General features: G+C 44.3%; 1 protein-coding gene across 2 annotated transcripts in view; it reads left to right on the top strand.

The window, feature by feature from the left end:
* Positions 1 to 3069: 3069 nt before the first annotated feature.
* Positions 3070 to 19735, top strand: part of UBE2R2 (ubiquitin conjugating enzyme E2 R2) — a 100087-nt gene continuing 83421 nt past the window's right edge. Inside the window, exon 1 of one of the 2 annotated variants that reach the window (XM_043514829.1) lies at positions 3070 to 3320. In XM_043514829.1, coding sequence (XP_043370764.1) covers positions 3144 to 3320 — 177 coding nt within the window. In that variant the 5' untranslated portion in view covers positions 3070 to 3143. The remainder of the gene's footprint in view (positions 3321 to 19735) is intronic. The other variant, XM_038401581.2, reaches the window with a different exon arrangement.

Genomic DNA, 19735 nt, shown 5'->3' with positions numbered 1-19735 from the left:
TCCTCCGATCCCTCTGGGTCCTGACTCCTGGCTCTGACCGCTGGCTTGTCTCCCAACCATGACTCCGGTTCTGCCTTCTGGCTCTGCTCTAACTACTAGGTCTGACTCCTGTTCCAACTAGAACGTCACCCTGCCTATGCCCCAGAGTGTACCAGGGCGTAGAAGATATATTTATTACTTACCTAATCTCATGCAACCCTCATTCCCATAGGAAAGTAATCAGTGGTGGCAGGGATAAGAGGAGGGGAAAACAAAAATAGGGATGTAGGAATTGCCAGACCCATGTATCAGACCCATGGGCCATCTCATGCTGTATTGTCTTCAACAGTAGCCAGTAGCAGCTGCTTCAGAGGAAGGTGCAAGAACCCTGTAGTAGGCAGTTGTGGGATAATATACCCCACATGAAGGTCTCACCCTAGTCCCTACTAGAGATGGTTTAAGACCTCAACCATGAGATTTCTTATCCATTTCCATACTTATTTAGCACTGACTGGATGTTCTTGTTACCTATCCAAAGGGCCAGTCTCTTTTTGAATCTTGCTAAATTCTTGAACGCAACAACATCCTGTGACACTGAGCTTCACAGATCAGTTACATGCTGTGCGGAAAAAGGATTTCCTTTTATCACCTTGGAATTTTCCTCCTTTCACTGAATATCCCCTTGTTCTTTCTCTCTCCCACACATACCTGTAGTATTTAACTCCTGCCCCATAGCCCTGACACCACCCCTTTTACATGGCCGCACCATTAACCACAAAACCATTTCCTCTTCTTCCCTTCCCTCTTCTACCTCCATAGGTTTGTCCCAGGACCTAAGCCCCTGCTGCTGGGGGTGATGGAGCCAGTGCTTGTACGAGGCATTCACTCCAGAACAGTTCTGGATAGAACTGGGTGAACCAGGGCACTGCAGTGGTCAAGCAGCAGCCCTGGACCCAACTTCACCATATACATGATATAGAAACATTAAATATCAGTTTCTATTTTGAATAATGGCTCCTTTTGATTTTCTTGTATAATTCCCAGAAGATGTTAGGTCATTCAAAGGCCCCTATCTGGAAATATGCCCTTTGTTTGTTTGACAATGAACCTACCAATGCAACAGAATGGAATAAGTAAAGAGTTCCCAAACTTTTCTGTAGTATGGACCACCTCTTAATGGAGACATTGTCTTGAGGATGCCCCTCACATATGTTGTCATATGGAGTAAGTCCCTTCCCTTTGATAAATATGTAACATACTTGTGGTAACTATCACAATTGCATTCATGGAAAAATGTAGTAAAGTATTTGTCTTTAGTATGAGCAAGACAAATCTCAGACACACACTCTAGTTTTGGTCTTAATTTCTTCCCATAAGTTTTGTTGTATCTAGTTGGAACAAGGAGGAGAGGCAGATTTCTGTGGACCACCAGCATATGTTCTTCAGACCACTAGTTGCCTACGTGACCCAGTATTGCCAATCCTAAATGTATACAAAAAAATCATGTATGGAGTGGTGTTGTAGCTATGTTGGTCCCAGGATATTAGAGAGACCAGGTGAGTGAGTTAATATGTTTTATTGGACCAACTTCTGTTGGTGAAAGCAACAAGCTTTTGAGCTACCCGAAGAAGAGCTCAAGGTAGCTTGAAAGCTTTGTCTCTCTCTCATCAACAGAAATAAGTCCAATAAAAGATATTACCTCACACACCTGGTCTCTCTGAAAAAAATCATGTCTCAAGCCCCAAATACATAGCAGTTATCTTTTGGGGTTAGTTTTTGTTGCCTTCTGTTGTTTTAGCTTTTAGGATGCAGTCAGGTCACATTTTCAAGCTTCCTCTGCAACCATGAAGGCTAAAACTTATTTTCTTTTTCAAATGAACTCTGAAATTCTCATATATTGCCATGCCTCCTGGAGTTGGGGCTTTAAGAAAATCACTAATTACTGCAAGACTCATGACAAAATCATGAGTTGCAGAGTAGCAGCCGTGTTAGTCTGTATTTGCAAAAAAGAAAAGGAGGACTTCTGGCACCTTAGAGACTAACCAATTTATTTGAGCATAAGCTTTCGGAATCATGAGAGTTGGTAACATGGTGGATCACAGTTTGGGAACCTCGGCTAGGCAGATGGGAATTTCTGCCAATTATAGCCACCCCTGTGCACACTGCTAGCGTTGACATGCAAAAGGTTATTTGCATTCATGACCTTTACCCTGATGCCAAGCAGTGGTTAAGTTTCATTGGTGCAAACAGCTGCTTTTCCTGCCCACTCTAGGGGTTGCGCTGATGCAGCTATACCGATGGCTATGAGCAGGGAAAACGCTAGTAGATCGCTGGATCAGTCAATGCCAGAGGTTTCCAAACTGTGGTCCACAATGTTGCCCACTCTCCTCATGTTATCTCTGGCTTTGATCAAGACAATCCCCTATGCAGGCAAGGCCATACAGCCTGGGCCAAACGTCCTCGAAGCTGCAGGCCCAGGTAGCTGTTACCTTGCAAGTGAGTTAGCAGGCTGCTAAGGCGAGCCCCATAAAAAGAGGGAACCCGCTTTCCTGGGGTGGGGAAATGATGGTGGCAGGGCAGATGCCGGGCCCAAGCCATGCAAGCCAGGGTGGGAGGCAGCATCCGCATGCAAGCGGGGTGACTTGAGGGGGCTGCCCCAGGAAGGCAGCCAGAAGGGGGAGCCTCAGAGATAGGGTGGGGAGGGGTGGGGGCGTTCACTTCTGCCCCAGCCAGGGGCGACGGAGGGGCAAGGGCCTGGTCCTTTAAGAGGGGGCGGGGCAGCATAGGGGGAGCTCGCCAGGGGGGTGGGCCGGTTAGCGAGGTGTGGGGGATGGGCCGAGAAGACGGGCGGGCGGGGCTTCGGCGGGGCAGGGGGCGGGGCCCGGCGCGCTGAGGTCAGCGGCGAGCGGCGGCGTCACAAAAGGAAGCGGCGGCGGCGGCGGCGGCGGCCGAAGGGGGGGGGGGGCGGTCCGGAGCCGGGCGCGAGCCAGCGAGCGAGCGAGGAGCTGGGCCGGAGGCGCCGAGGCAGCGGAGCGGAGCCGCCCCCGCAGCCCGAGGGTGCGGGCGGAGCGCGGCGCCCAGGCCCCGGCGGCGGCGGCGGCAGGCGGGCGGGGGCCCCGGGCCGGCGGGGGGCGCCCCGGGCCCGCTCGGCGCCGCGCCGCGCCATGGCCCAGCAGCAGGTGAGCAGCTCGCAGAAGGCGCTGATGCTGGAGCTGAAGTCGCTGCAGGAGGAGCCGGTGGAGGGCTTCCGCATCACCCTGGTGGACGAGTCCGACCTCTACAACTGGGAGGTGGCGATCTTCGGGCCCCCCAACACCCTCTACGAGGGCGGCTACTTCAAGGTACGCGGCCGGCGCGGGCTCAGGCCCCCCCTCTGTGGGTGGGTGGGTGGGGGGGGAGGAGAGTGCTGAGGTGAGGGCCCCCCCTCTGTGGGTGGGTGGGGGGGGAGGAGAGTGCTGAGGTGAGGGCCCCCCCTCTGTGGGTGGGTGGGTGGGGGAGGAGAGTGCTGAGGTGAGGGCCCCCCCCTCTGTGGGTGGGTGGGTGGGGGAGGAGAGTGCTGAGGTGAGGGCCCCCCCCCTCTGTGGGTGGGTGGGTGGGGGAGGAGAGTGCTGAGGTGAGGGCCCCCCCCTCTGTGGGTGGGTGGGTGGGGGAGGAGAGTGCTGAGGTGAGGGCCCCCCCCTCTGTGGGTGGGTGGGGGGGGGAGGAGAGTGCTGAGGTGAGGGCCCCCCCCTCTGTGGGTGGGTGGGGGGGGGAGGAGAGTGCTGAGGTGAGGGCCCCCCCCCTCTGTGGGTGGGTGGGGGGGGGAGGAGAGTGCTGAGGTGAGGGCCCCATGCACTCCCAAACTACTGTATTGGGGAAGTGCTGCTGCTTCAAGCATAATGGACCCCTAAAGCTTCTGCTACTTCAAGATAAGGGTACCCCACTTTCTCTAACCTCCTGTATGGGGCTGGGTGGTGGTGGAGGGAGACTTGCTTCAAGGTAAGGAATGCATGGGCCCTGATATTTGTTATGGGAAACCCAAGAGCTCTTGGAGTGGACCCCTCCTCCACCCTGTATAGGGGGCTGACACCACCCTCAGGATTCCCCATGCCCCTCTGAGTAGGTCCATCATCCCCTTGTATGGGTGGTCCTTCAAGGTAAGGTACGGTAAGGTTCCTTGTGCCTCTGGGAAGGGAGTGGGGGGATAGCCTGCACATGTATGGGTGGGTTGCTTCAAGACAAGGGACCTGCTGCCCCCACCATCTTGTATGTGGGGTGTTTGTGCTCCCTCTACTCACTTTCAGAATCAACTATCGCCTCCTTCTGTGACCCCTAGTGTTCCAGAATGATGTACTGTACTCCATCCCCTCCATCCCCTCCCATACCCGCCCCCTCCCCCCCACATCCTGCATGGGGTGCTTAAAGATAACAAAACTCTTCTCTCCCATTAGACCCTTCTGCAACCTGTATGAGGGAAGCTACTTCAGGGTAAGGGGCCCCATCCACTGGTTGCTTTTCAGCCTGTATGAAGGAGTCCTCTTCAGGGTAGAGAACCTCCATCCCTGGGACCCCAGAACTCTGTATCTTAATTCAGAATAAGGGACCCCATCCTTGAGTCCCCATAACCTTTGTAATGGGGAACATTTCTAGGGATCCCTTACACTCTGTCTAAGGATAGCCTGTGGGGAGGCCCTTCCAATCCCTGTGGAAGGGTATTTCAGAGTAGGTGGTCACTCTCATCACCAGGTTGTCCAGGTGCCCCAACACTCTGCATAGGGGATCCCTTCAAGGTAAAGGATCTAGGGGCTTCCCTTGTCCCTAGTGATTCCCCTATAGCTTTCAGCTTCCGTATACTTGTATATGGAGTCTACTTTAACTTGAAGAACCCACAGTGGTCTGTCATCTCCAACACTGGCTATGATGGTTTAACATTCTGTATAAAAGGGGACTGCTTCAGTATGAGGGGTCTGTCCTCTGGTTGGAATGGCCTCCATTCTTTCTCCTGATGGTCCTGCTGCGAGGGTTCCTTCATCCCCTTTCCAAGTAATGTATCCATGTCAACACCATGTAGAAAGACAGCTACTTCATGATAAGGAACCCCTATGGCATTCTCCCATCCCTTCCACACACACCCCCAGCCTGTCCCTGGGGCAACAACATGTATGAGTGCGACTGTTTCACAGTAATTGGCTGACCTTGGTGTGCTCTTCCTCTCCCTCTTCCTCCCCCCACCCCAAAAAAAACCAAACCAAAAAAACTCTTAATGTCTTTCAACAGCACCCTTTGTCAGGATGGATACTTCATGCTAAAGGCTCTTCCTGCTGCCGGAATGCCTTGGGTTATCCAGTGTTTGATTTACCGGTTACCTCACAGTGCATCCCTCCATCTCTCCCCAAACTTGGAAGAGGGGCTAAAAGGACCATAAATCTGCTTCAGTGCAGAAGGCAGAGAAATGCTTTCAGTTCCCCTGCTGATCTTCCTGTCTTTCCAGAAAACTGCATAGCCATTATTTCTCCTCTTGTGACTAGAGTAAACAAGTTCTTTGACTTATGAGAAAGGAACTAAGGGGAGAGGACTCCAAAATGTGGAGACATTGGGAATGTTAGAAGATAACTGCCCTGATAGGGGTATGGAGAAGTAGTTAACCGTCTACTTGTTACAAATAGCATCTCTGAGGTTTGGCTTCTGCAGATGGTACTCCTGATGGTCAAATGTGGCCTGTCAGAATTTTGCAGTGTCCAGTGGCCTCTGATATGGCGTCACCTGCTGCAACTTGCTCCCCTGGGATTCCCCCTTTCTAACAGTGACTCCAGTCAGCTCCATTTTATGCCCACTAGCTGGTGTCCTTTGACTCCTAGCAAGTTGAAGGAAAAACTTGAACATGTTTACATCAGGTTCTCTGCACCTTCACCTACTTATTGCCTCTCTGGATCAGGGTGTAAATACTTTCTTTTGGGAAACCAAAATATTAACAGCCTGTAGCTTTTTGACTAAATTGGAGTCACTTTTAGTTTAGCCTTATTGTTTTGAAAGAAGAGAACACTTTGACACAAGTATCTTTCCTTTTGTAATGTGTATGGTTGACTTCATCATGGCAGTGTGATGTTTGTATTTTTAGACTTACCTCCATTATTACTTAAGAAGCAGCCCCAGTTTTGGTCTAGTAACTGGTTCAGCTTTGCATCATATAAGGTGGGGTTAACCTTTCATACCTATACTTTGGAATTGGTGAGTAACCCTAATAAAACAGGGAGGGTGGGTCTCAAGTATTTTGTATGTGTTTAGTTACTTGCTGGGTCCTGCATTTGTCTTTGGGCTGTAAAATGCTTGAACAAGCTGGTAAAAGTATTCTGCGGAAATGCAGTTTAAGTTTATGCAGTTAAGTTTAGGTTTCAGCTAGGAGGCCACAATTGACTTGTAGTAAAATAAAGCAATGAATGATTATGGTTCTCATGCTCTTCCTCATGCTATATTGTACCTGCTGTAACTTTTCCTTGGGAGAAATTTGTTATACTTGGTACAATTGACCTATTGTACAGGTTTGTGGTGCTATATTTAAAAAAAAAAAAATTTACTTGTAGATTTATTCCACTCTCATTACCATAGTATATGAGTGTTTTCCAGTAGTGCATAAAGTAACTTGACTAACATTTGTCATATGATTTGTTCTCTCTCCTTTTTCTCCCTAGGGGAAGACTTGTATGTGCTGTGTAAATGTTTCTTGTTTTGTTTTGGGGCATTTCTTTTAAATACACACAGCTCTGTTTGAGAAGGCAGGTCAAAGAAGTGTACTTTGCACTTGGAGCAAAAGGTGGTGAGGTTTGTGAAATATTTTGCTTCTTGCAGGAGTTCCCGAGAGAGTTTGACTGTCTCCTGCACAGGCTGGCTTTACCATTATGGTACGCAAATTCCATTGTACCTCAGGAATGGAGTTGCTGACTAAGGTCTTCATCCTGGAGCTTTGGCAATTGTTCAGATATGCTGGTGCCCAGGCCACTAAGTGTCTTGAAGATAAGGATTGGGGCCTTGAACTTAACTGTGTTCTACAGGATGCCAGCATAGAGAGGAATGGAGACTTGATATGCTGTTGTCAACCTGTGTTGCTGAGGAAACTAGGCACAGCGTTCTGTAGTAGCAGGGTCTCTTGGCCAACTGGAGGTATTAAAAGTATTATTGATTGATGCTATGTGAAATCTTACTGTTGGCAAAGAATCTAGGAGCAGTCTAAACTACTGCTGGATTCACCCGGTGTGTGTGCACCTTTCAGCTATGGTGCAGTCTCCCTTGGTTCCACTACTTGAAGTGCTTTCCTCTGCCCACCAACATAATGTCCATCTTGTTCAGCTTCAGCTTCAAATAGCTATTCATTTACCAGCTGGTCCTGTCCAAGTATTGGGCTATCTTGATGGGAGTGGTATGGTCAGACTGGTAAAGGATAGCTAGAATGGTCATCTACATATTGTTGACGTGAGAGCATGTTGTCTTGTTGGTTCACCTAGTGGCTGCGTATAAATTTTTAAATAAGACCAAAGAGATGATCCTTATGAGACCCCCACAAGTGATGGGTCTAGTGGCAGAGATGCAGCTTACCACTCTTTTAGTGCTTCCCTCCAGGAAGGATTTAAACCATTTTAGAGCAAAGGATCTCTATCACCTCTCCCAGGCAGTGCAGAAGTATCTTAATGTTAACAGTGTTGACTGATGCAGAGGTCCAGTAGGAGGAGAATAGATGTCTCCATCCACTGATAGCAAGAGAGAATCTATCACTGCCACAAAATCAGTTTCCATTCTATACCCTGGCCTGAATCCAGATTGTGTTGATTAGAGGATGTTCACTTCAGTTAGATGAATTTGTATTAGGCCTTTGGCTAGAGTCTCGTTACACTAGGAAAGTTTTGGCTGGAATAGCTATACTTGTATAACTTACTGGCAAACCCTCCTAGTGTAGATGTAGCTTATACTGACACAAAAGTACTGCTGGCAACATATCTTTTATCAGTTCCAGAAGACATGTTAGCTATATCAGCAAAACACTTTTATTGCACTATAAGTGCATCTACATTGGGACTTGTACTGCATAGTTCTGCTTAGGGCCATACCAAATTTACTGTCCATTATGGTCAATTTCATGGCCATAGGATTTGAAAATTGGTAAATTTCATGTTTTCAGATGTTTAAATGTGAAATTTCATGGTGTTGTAACCATGGGGGTCCTGACCCAAAAGGGGTTGGTTTGTGTGGGGGGGGAGGGGGGAATCGCAAACCTGTTCTGGGGAGAAGGGTCATGAGATTGCCACACTCACTTCTGTGCTGCCTTCAGAGCTTCTTCCAGCTGCAGCAGATTCCCGGAGGTGGGTATGAGAGCGGCTGTGCAGGAGATAGACAAATCCTGTCCCTCCTCTGCCTCATCAGAGCTAGGCGTCCCCTTTGCTGGGGAAATCGGATTTCACGAAGAAGGGCTTATTTCACTGTCTGATGTTTTTCATGGCCATGAAATTGGTAGGGCCCTAGTTAAGCTTGTATAAACTAAGTGTTGACCAGATATGGTGGTTCTAGCAGCTTGTTCAGGAATGGAAGTTTTTGATACTGGATAGTAGTTGCCTAGCGCAAATGTATCCAGGTGGATTTCTTCAGTGCTGGTTATACTGTTGTCTGTTGGAGGAAAGGATGATTCCTTCTGAAATACCTGTACAACACCTCATTCAGGGTTATAAGTGGCACTGGTTGGTCTTCTCTCTTTCACAAGCTGAGAACAGGTCTTGGGTTGAAATGCCTAAGGTATCCAGTAATTCTTGAATGAACGTATTGGACTCCAGGAATTCATGTGGGCTCTTAATTGGCTCCTATTTGGCTGATACAGGGGGAGCAGACCCACGTTTGAGAAGCATTCCTGCAAGTGCATATTCTTTTCCATCAAGTAGGATATTAGTCCTTTGCAGTGGTTGGTGCTATGTTCCGATGAGACCTGTAAGGCGTTCAGGATTGCTGAAAGGGTTTGCCGTCCTTGACAGCTCCTTAAGGTGGGATTTGGCAGTCTCATTGGAGACTGATGGGAAGGTTCTCCTGCCCTGTAATATAGCCTCAGTATAAGTTTGGAGAAATTCTGTTTCAATTTGTTTTCCACCATCAGTGTTTGAGTTTCTGACCTTCTCTTTCTATTACAAGGCATCAAAAAAACCAAGGAGATCTGTTGTGGGTGAAGAGGAGGAGCGGGGGGGGAAAGGGGGGTCGTGTGTGTATGGATGGTCAAGATCAAGGTTCACCAGATTAACTCCTTGCCCCGTGGGTGGAGTGCTCTTGTCAATTAGCATGCTTTGGAATCCAGTGCAGTTTGCCTTTTATCAAATCAGTGTCATGGGTCTTTCTCTGTTTCTGGGAGCTGAGAAAACTCTTAACTGCTTTAATGAGATGGTCTGTCAAGAAGACAGTGGCTGGGTCGTGGTCAGATTAGATGCCAATATCAAGATGAAGATCTGGTCCAAGGTGTGAGTTGGACCGGAGAGAATCTGTGAGAAGCAAGTGCATAGATGGGATTTGGAGTTTTGAGAAGAGTATCAGATGCATGTCTCCTTTTAATCCTGTCCAAAACTGGGAACACAAGGTAATATAGGAAGCCTAAAAAGATGTGGGTGTAACTTTCTACTAAATTATATAAGCTTGTTTTTTTGTGTTGAACAGTGTTTGTGTATAAAACAGGCTTGTGGTAATTAAAACTGGGTCTATAAGTGATGTCCCTAATGAGGGATGATTAACATGATGGCATTGGGGTAGGGCAAACCTGAAAAAGGAATGTATAAAATTCTTGGAATAAAAAATTTAGGAAGTTGATGATGATATGCATCCAGAAGCAGAGTTGGATGAACCTTATTTCAGTCACACTAGTCAAAATATGTAGTTAAGTAATTCATCCTGGGAGTCTTATGTAAAGGGTGAGACTTCCATCGTGTTAATAGAAACAGTGGGTAGCACAGGAGTTGAAGATGGTACATAGAAACTAATAGATTAATATATTTAATAGAAAAGCAAAATTTTAAATTTAAAGGGACACAGTTGATTTAAAAATCACACTTGTTTGCAAAGTTATATATTTGATATGATGTCCTAGATAGGATGGTTTCTGCCTGGAGGAGCTCAGTTTAAGGATAGGCATGTGGACAGAGGCTAAGGAAGGAAGCAGTAAATAGGGATGGTTCTTATACAAGTCAACTAGATTCTCTGTAGAAAGCATGACAAGTGGAAGTTTAAGACGGCCTTAAACGTGTGCAGGGTAGTGGCCTTGTAGATGAGCTGAGAGGTCCTACCATGCATATAAGAGACGTTATGTTGTGAAGCTGACAGATGAGTGGTCAAAGACATGGCTACAGAGTGGAGGGAGCAGGGTGACATGAAGCTTGACAGACGAAATGGGGCAGAATTACATTGAGCTTGAATATGGTGATAAGAGTTTTGTAACAATTTAAGGTTAATACCTTTTTAGTTTTTTCTCTAATCCTTCACTTTAGTGTGGGTTTGTGTACTTTGAAGTTGTGTTGTCATATACACAAATCATCACCCATCAATCTGCATTACTACTATGATCAGTACTCTGCCCAATAACTTTCAGTGTCCCTGGGTCCTACGTATACCTATCACAACATGTGGTATATTTCAACCTGTGCAGCAGATGTCCCAACAACGCCCATGTAGATGAAATCAGACAATTGCTACACTGTGGAATGAACTCACAGAAAAATAGGACCAACACACCCTATCGCCTATAAGCAAACACTTTTGACAAATCGATCACTCCATATCTGGCCTTTCAGTCTTCGTCCTCAAAGGAAACCTGCACGACACCTTCAAAATATGAGCCTGGAAACTCAAATTCATAACTCTGCTGGACACTAAAAACCATGGACTTGGATGCTGGTTTTATGGCTCATTACAACAATGTGTAATGTGTCCTGCTAACCCTATTTTGTCATAGAACTGTACAAATGTTAAGTGCCCACTTCATTCATGGTTTACAACATGATTGAAGCCCTTATGCTTAACAAGCTGTCCCTCCTTGTGTTTAGGTAGGACATTTTCTGGTTACGTTCTCAAGGCCTGAGGAAGAACTTTGTGAGGCTTGAAAGTCTGTCCAACCTCTGTTGGAGGAAGGGTCCAATAAGATACTGTCACCCACCTTGTTTCTCTCATATCTTGGGGCCAGCACAGCTGTAGCTCACGAGAGCTTATGCTCAAATTTTACTCTCTGAGATGCCACAAGTTCTCCTTTTCTTCCTGCGAATACAGACTAACATGGCTGCTACTCTGAAACAACACTATGGTCATTCTTGCTTTCTCCTGTATAGTCAAATTGGTTGTTCCTCTTTGTAGGTCTTTGTTATAAGAAGAGGGAGATTATGGTTAAAATAGGGAAATATTGTAAAACCACAGTCTGGCTGGGGGATTGAGGGGGCAGGTTTAACACCTGGAACTGTTTATACTTCTAATAGATGCTGCCAACTTGCTCTCTAGTCCAACTTTTCTAACAACATTCCAGATTTCAGGATCGGTTTTCAAGTATTCCAGTGTCAATTGCTTTTAACCTTTTTATCTGGAGTTGACATGTCACATTTAGTAGTTCAAAAAGGGATAGAACAAACTTATCTAATTGCTTGTACGCAATCTCCTTCAAGTCACCCAAATCTTCTAGTACATACTGTGTGGCAGTTTAAAGTGCCTGGGGATGTATATTTAGAAAAATAGACAAACTCATGGTGAAAGACATTCAAGCAATGGTGACAGCTTCAAACGCTTATTTTCCACTTCACTTGATGACTGAACTTCTTCTGGCAAGGAATTCGGTGTTCCCTCATAACACTTAGTTCAGATACTAGCTTTCTCTTTCCTTTGTAGTATCCTCTTATCAAACAGATATTGGGCACTAATGCATCTATCTACACTTCATTTTAAACCTCATTTATACTAGCATATTATTCTCAAAGAAACTGCCAGTCATTGATTCACTTCAGGATTTTGGCATCCTAACATTAGATATAGCAGTTGGCTTCTTATACTTTGATCAGTTGCAGACCTGGTGCATCCAGCTTGAGCCACTACCATTACCCTTACTGCTTATTCAGATTGAGGCCTCCCATTCACACTGTCTTTGACTGCTTACTGTATTTGTCTTCAGTCTTTTTTTTTTTTGAACAGTTTGTGACCCCTGCTGCGGTTTTCTCCACCACTCCAGTAAAACTTCATGAATGAAATACTACATCTAATATCTTGTATAATTACTTGGGTTTTGAAGCTAGCTGACTTCTTGCTGCTTTGTCTATGTGATGCTCAACCACTTTTCTTCGTTGACCAATTAATAGGGCAATGTGGAGGACCACAATGTTGCTGTGACATGCATGTTTGGTCTTCCATACTTAAAAATAGCTACTAGCACAGTGTGATCAAACCTTGATGTGTGTTACCGGCATAGTAAAAATCTGTTCCACCCAAAAAAAAAAAGTATTAAACCAGCTAAGATAATGGTTGGAAATATCTGAACCCTCTGTTCTCCAATTTTCTGGTAGAGGAGCTATCCTGATTCACAGATCTCCATAGATAATGCTGAAAGAGCAAATTATGGCTGGTGATCCCAACTAGTTCTAACAGCAATTCCTTCTATCTACAAGTATGTTCCCTGGAACAAAGGAAGATTTTTCTATGTAACAACTGACTTGAGTGTTGATCACAAAGCAGAGTAAAAGCTGTTTTTAATGGTGATTGTGAAATCATGTCTAAACATTTTATTATTAATGAAATTGAGTTTTTAAGAAATGTTGGCCAAATACATAATGGGGGGGGGGATTCCAAAGTTCTGTTTATATAAGAAAAAGCCTTTACAAACAATTTTCAGTGACTTGTGTTGGGGGAAGACAGAAGTAGGTACACTTAACAGGCAATGTGCAAAATTAAAGACTACTTTTTCTTAAGGCAGTTCATTATTTCACCAGGTATTTTTCAAGAAGGATGGCTTGGCAAATGTAGATAAAACATGATTTACCTTTGGCTGTCTTGAGTAATTTGTAGGCTAAGTAACTTATAGCCATTGTTTTCCTTGATTCTTATAACTTAACAATGTACTGTTCAGAATCCTATACTGTTGGGTCTTTGTTTCTTTCAGGTGATTTAGATTTGAGTTCTGTGTAATTTTCAATATGTGGGTATGTTTGTCTTTATTCTGGGCAGAGTCAGATAGAATAAATATTCTTAACAGTTTAGAGTGAGTAGAAAAGAGCACTATATTTAGAGATCTGAAATTGTAGGCTACTTTCCAGGAATCTTAACATTCAGCAAATAGAAGATCAAATTCTTAACCATTCAGTCTACAGCCTGTTGGATTATTTAATGGGTAGAATATTAAGGTAAAATGTTACACAGTGCTGTGGATGAATTGTGCTGTTGGTCTTCATGCACAGTAGATAAGAGCCTTAAATTGTCCCCTACAAAGCTGCTCCTTCTAACCACACTTCGGTGTCTTGCAGTTTCGATTTGTTTCCTACACAGATTATGTGATACTCCTAGTGTGCAATGAATTAACAGAACAAAGGAATGTAAATATCACACATTACTGAAAAGTTGGAATTGCCTGCTAATCATTAATGCTTTAAAGTTTGTGGTGTTGCAGTGCGCTATAGCTGGAGTGAATTGTGAAAGGCTGTTTCAATGTACAGGATTTTCTCCATTCTCACTATTCTAGCACTAGTGAAGCTTTACTGTTACTAGGTACAGTTGGAATTTGAGAAAGTACCGATTGATAGATATAGTCCCAGAGTTAAGGTAACCTGTACATTGCTATTCTGTAGGGACTTCAGTTATGTCTTAAATTTTTCACCATTTGGGCTGAAACTTTAACTGTCTGCTTGAAAATAATTGTGAAAGTTAACTCAATCTTTGAGTACAGACAGCAGTGGGAAGAATTGTGACATCTCGAAAGTTCTAGCACTTTTAAACTTTAGCATGGGTGGCTAGTCATTTGATATCAGATATTCTTTTCTGGGGATTAGTAGAAATGTCTTGATTTGGCTGCGTTATCAAGATTCATGTGAAAACTTGTTGACTTCATTAATAAAGATCTCCCAAGTTGTAATGACACTTGCATGTGTATATGGTTGCAAAATGAAGTACTTAAAGCTGGGAAATGCCAAAACTGTTCTATCCTCACCAATTAAACTCTGCCACTTGTTGGTATACATTGATAGTCTTTCTGATCATATCATTAAAGCTATCCATAGTATCCTTTCTGTTCCTTATGTAGTTCACATGATGGCATGCATAAATGAGAAATACTTGGTAAATGAGAAACCCAAAGGACAAAGATCTGCAAGGTCCAATTCTTTTTTTAAAGAGGTACAAATTCATAACTTCAGTGAATTTACTTTGACTTTACATTAGTAACTATATACATTTGAGGACAATATATATTGTGTATTTCTTTGTATTATCGTAGTGCCTAGCATGCTACTTATTGACCAGGACCCCATTGTGCTAAGTACTTTACAAACACCAAAAAAAGTTCCTGCGTTCAAGAGTTAACAGTCTAAAGGTTTGTCTACACTGGCAAGTTTCGTGCCACAAGTTATACCACTTTTATTAAAATGCTGGAATTAAACTGCTGTTGCGTGTTCACACTGTGTTTCTTGTGATGCTGGAGCGCATCCACATTAGCAGCTCTTGCAACTGCAAAGATAGCAGTGCATTGTGGTAGCTATCCCATTGGCTGCCAGGTGATTTGGGAAGGGTTTGCAATGCTTCATGGGGCAGGCACAACGTCATGTGATGAAGGTTACCCAATCCCATTGTTCCATTGTCATCCTACTACATTGCCAGCTGTTTTTTCAACTGAAGTGGGAGGGGAGGGGGGAGAAAAGTGACAGGGAGAGAGTGTGTGTCTATGGGGGGGAAGAGAGACTGTTTTGGGGGACAGTATCAGTATGCTGTCTTGTAAGTTTAGACAGTGGCAGGAAACAACCAGTCCTGGGGGAGCGGGAAACCCCCACATCAGTCCCCACCTCCCTTCCTGGGCTCTCTGCACAGCTCTCTATAGCACCAGTGCCTCTGTGTTCAACAGCACAAGCATTCCACATTAATGGTTTGCTTTGTGTTCTGGAGCAGGTCAGCACAGCACACAACAGCTGTCGGAAATGGTGCTTTGAAAGGGGAGGGGCACATGTTGCCAGGGCATCAGAGCTCAAATCGGTGAGCAGAGCGGTCACTTGAGGCATTATGGGACAGCTCCGGAGGCCAATTACAGCGCAGAAAACAATCAAGCGTCGATACTGGCAATAGAGCGCTGGAGCCTCTGCACAAATAGCCTTACGACTCTCGTCAAGGTGGGGTTTTTTGCAGCACTGAAACTGAGGAGTTTCTGTGCTCAAAGTGGTTTGGCAGTGTGTACACATCTGCAGTTTGAGTGCAAAAAGCTGCCTTACTGTGCAGAAACTTGCCAGTGGTTTTCAACCTCTTTACCATTGTGGGTCTCACATGGAGCTCTGTTATGTGGGCCACATCCACACAATATATATAATACCTGGATGACCCTGAGGTTGTCACATGGGCCATAGCTGCGTGCTGATAAGGACCACGGGTTGAGAACCACTAGTCTAGGACAAGTAAAAGATGGATGCAAACTTGGTAGTTCAAGAAAACAATGAAAATGTTAAGTAAGCATGATAGACAGTAGTCTCTGCACACTAGCAGCAGTACTGAAGGAGGTATTGATCATGTATGTATAATACCAAATGATCATGTAACTAAAAACTATACATAGAAATGCAGATACAGAAATGGGCAGTTAAGATTGTGGCATTTCCTGACTTTTGTGTGCTTCATTTTACAACCTTAACATACCAGCTAAATTAAGCAATGTCAGAGGAATGTTCACTACATCTGTGTAGATCGGTGGTTCTCAACCAGGGGTCTGGGACCCCAGAGGGGGGCACATGCTGGCTTCAGGGGGTCTGCCAAGCAGAGCCAGGATTAGACTCGTTGGGGCCCAGTGCAGAAAGCCGAAGACCCACCGCATGGTTCATAAGCCCAGGGTTGAAACTGAAGCTTGACCAATGTAGCTTTGCAGTGGACCCCAGGCAATTGCCCTGTTACCCCCTAATGCTGGCCCTGGCTTTTATATGCAGAAAAACAGTTGTGGCAAATGTGGGCAGTGGAGTTTCTATAGCATGCTGAGGGGGCCTCAGAAAGAAAAGGTTGAGACCCTCTGGTGTAGACTGAGAGAATACTTTGTTTTCACACTGTGCACTGAGTTGATAAGTTATGTGGGGGTAATTTCTGTAATCACCGTTTAAAAGACTAGTGATCAAGACTAGCCCCTAGCACTTTCTCAGTAACTTAATTTATTAGCAAAACACCAATATACAAGACTACTACATCTTTCAAATCTATAATATTGCCAAAAGTGAACTGCACACTTTTTTTGAAGTCCCAAATGCTCAAGGCTTTTTTTAAATGGCTATTGTTAAAAACAGAATTGGTGCTATTGCTTAAAAGAACAGTTTAAGATCCTGAGAAATCTGACCTGAAAGCTTCCTTTTTTTTAAGCCAGTGAATGACCTCACAAGTGCCACAAACAAAAAGAATGAAAATAGAGGATGTCTTAAATGGATTGACTCTTTTGACCTTTTGTTTATGATAGCTGCCATAAACAATGAGGAAGATAGCAGGCTGCAGCTCAGATTCCTCCGGGTCAGAGGTAGTAATATCAGACTAACTGAATTACAGTACTAACTATAGTTCAGTGTCTTTTAGAATTTTACCTGTGTTTTGGAACAGAGCAAACAGTGCTTGCTTCTCAGTATTCACCTTAAACAGTTAACCTTAATTTGCTGCTTTTTTCTTTTTTAAATTTCCCCCTCAGGAACAAAATTGAGTCCGTTATAGTGGATGCATGCTTCCAAGAGGCAGGTAAAATTCCTCCAAGTAAAGAGGGGTATCTGTGTGTAAGAGCTCATTAAAATTTAAATACAGGGTTTTCCTCATGCCCTAGTCCCATAAAGGTCTTTGAAAAAAGCTGTGATTCCATAATATGAAACTATTTGCTAGATGGCATAAGAATACTGTACAAAATAAACGTTTAATGGGGCAATCCAGCTAACCATTTAGGTCATGACTACACTGCCACTTTTGTCGGTGTAACTTGCATTGCTCAGGGGCGTGAGGGGAAAAAACTCGCCCTTCTGAGCAATGTAAATTACACGAACAGAAGTGCCAGTGCGGACAGCGCTATGTCAGCGGGGAAGTTGCTACTGCTGCTTGTGGAAGTGATTTTATTATGTTGATGGGAGAGCTCTTTCCCACTGTAAGCTCGCTGGTGTAGATATCTTCAACTGAATGACCTGCTGTATTTCTGTGCAAGTGTAGGTTTGTCCCCTATTTGTACACTTTCTGTTAATCTGATTTCTAAAAGTCCAAAATAATGGGGGTTATTTCTTCGGGAGACTCTTCTACAGCCAAAGGCACATCACCATCTGTTCCTGCTTTCTTGCCCTGTCAACTTAGGACTTCAGTGCCCTGCCTGGTTTGAGCCAAACCTGCTAGCCTGCTGCAGAGCCAGACCCAGTTCTGAACCACATCCCTTAACAGCTGTAGGCTTAACTGAAAGCAGCTTACAGAAGCGTTCCTGTCTTTGTCACACAGGTGCCCAACTCCCAATGGGTCCAAACCCTAAATAAATTTGTTTTACCCTGTATAAAGCTTAAACAGGGTAAACTCATGAATTGTTCACCCTCTATAACATTGATGGAGAGATGTACAGCTGTTTCTCCCCCCAAGTATTAATACATACTCTGGGTTAATAAGTAAAATGATTTTTATTAAATACAGAAAGTAGGATTGAAGTGGTTCCAAGTAGTAACAGACAGAACAAAATGAATTACCAAGCATAATAAAATAAAACACAAGTCTAAGTCTAGTGCAGTAATAAAAACTGACAGGTTTCAGAGTAGCAGCCATGTTAGTCTGTATTCGCAAAAAGAAAAGGAGTACTTGTGGCACCTTAGAGACTAACAAATTTTTAGTCTCTAAGGTGCCACAAGTACTCCTTTTCTTTTTTGCAAATACAGGCTAAGAGGGCTGCTATTCTGAGTACCAGGTGACATGATCACATTTCCTGGAGACCCCAAGCCCTCATTCCTCCCAGCCTGACTCACAATGAGACCTGGCTGCAAACAGAGCCATCCACAATCAATTGTCCTGGTTGATGGGAGCCATCAAGATTCCAAACCACCATTAATGGCCCACACTTTGCATAACTACAATAGGCCCTTGGAGTTATATTACATATTTCTACTTTCAGATAAGTGATACATTTATACAAATAGGATGACCACACTCAGTAGATTTTGAGCTTTGTAATGATACCTTACAAGAGACCTTTTGCATGAAGCATATTTTAGTTGCATTATATTCATACTCATCAGCATACTTTTATAAAATCATATAGAGTGCGTCACAATGGTTACTATAGAAATATCTGAAATGTGATTCTTTTCTGCGTTCTTGGGGCTCTTCTAAAGAAAGGTTATACCACTGTGACACTACTGATGCAGTTTCAATGATACAACCCCTTTAGTGTAGACTGTTATATCTGTATAAAGGTGCTTATTCCAGTATGCACCTTTCTTAGTGGGAATAAGTTGTACTAGTATAAGGCACCTTTGTAGTGATGTAACTGCAGCCATGCTAGAGGGGTTGTACTAGTATAATTTTAGTTAAAAAAACCAAAACCAATACTCCTAACCAAAGCACTTACACAAAACCTGTGTAGCCTAGGGCTGAACTTCATACCATTGCTACTAATTATATCACTTGCACCATACTAAATTTCTTTCCTTCCTTTGGTGTTTATGCCCTTTCTATATTTGTATACTTGCTTTCACGCTCCCTGACTCACTTCTTAGCTACACATGTTTAGTTCTTCTAATCTGTTCTTGGAGTCTATCCCACCAGCATGCTGACTGGTTTTTGGAACTCTTTTCTGAATAACCTCCAATTTTTGTCTTTTGGTAATGTTTGGTTCTGGTCACCTTATCTCCGATGCAGTCCATTTGGTTCTGATAAGAGTAGATCTACATTTTTTTTCTGGATGCTGATAACCTCACAGCTCATGCTGGGACATGCTCTCTGGACAGATTTAAGATTGGCCAGCAGTTGACAATGGTATGTTGTATCCAGTAGATCTCCAAGGTGAACTGCAAAGCAAACATGAAAATGGAGTTAGGCTGAACATCCCCCCTAGCTTGTGTGTAGGGAGCATTCGGAACACATTTCTGGGATTAACTTAATTTTTATTTTTGCTTTGCAGTTACCTCTGAGATGGCCTACACTGAGAACTTACATCGGTATAGCTATGTCTCTTGTGTGAAAAATCTACACCCCTGAGAGATGTAGCTATGATAGTCTAACATCTGGTGTAGAAATTCTTGGGGAGGTAGATTACTTACACTGATGGGAGAAACCATTCTGTCAGTGTAAGTAGTGTACTCTACTGAAACATTACAGCAGTGCAACTGCACTGCTATAATGCTTTGTGTAGACTTAACCTTACTCTTGGGGTACATCTACACAACCTGGCAGGTAGTGATCAATTTTATCACATCTAGTGTAGACGTGATAAATCAATCCCCGGTTGCTCTGCAGTCGACTCTGGAACTCCACCACAGCGAGAGGCAGAAGCGGAGTTGATGGGGGAGCGGTTGCCATCAATCCCACACTGAGGATGCGAAGTAAGTGATTCTAAGTTGAT

Source organism: Dermochelys coriacea, chromosome 5 (assembly GCF_009764565.3).
Source record: "Dermochelys coriacea isolate rDerCor1 chromosome 5, rDerCor1.pri.v4, whole genome shotgun sequence".
Lineage (NCBI taxonomy): Eukaryota > Metazoa > Chordata > Testudines > Dermochelyidae > Dermochelys > Dermochelys coriacea.
Note: the sequence above shows the minus strand (reverse complement) of the source record. Positions and strands in the feature narration are given on the sequence as shown.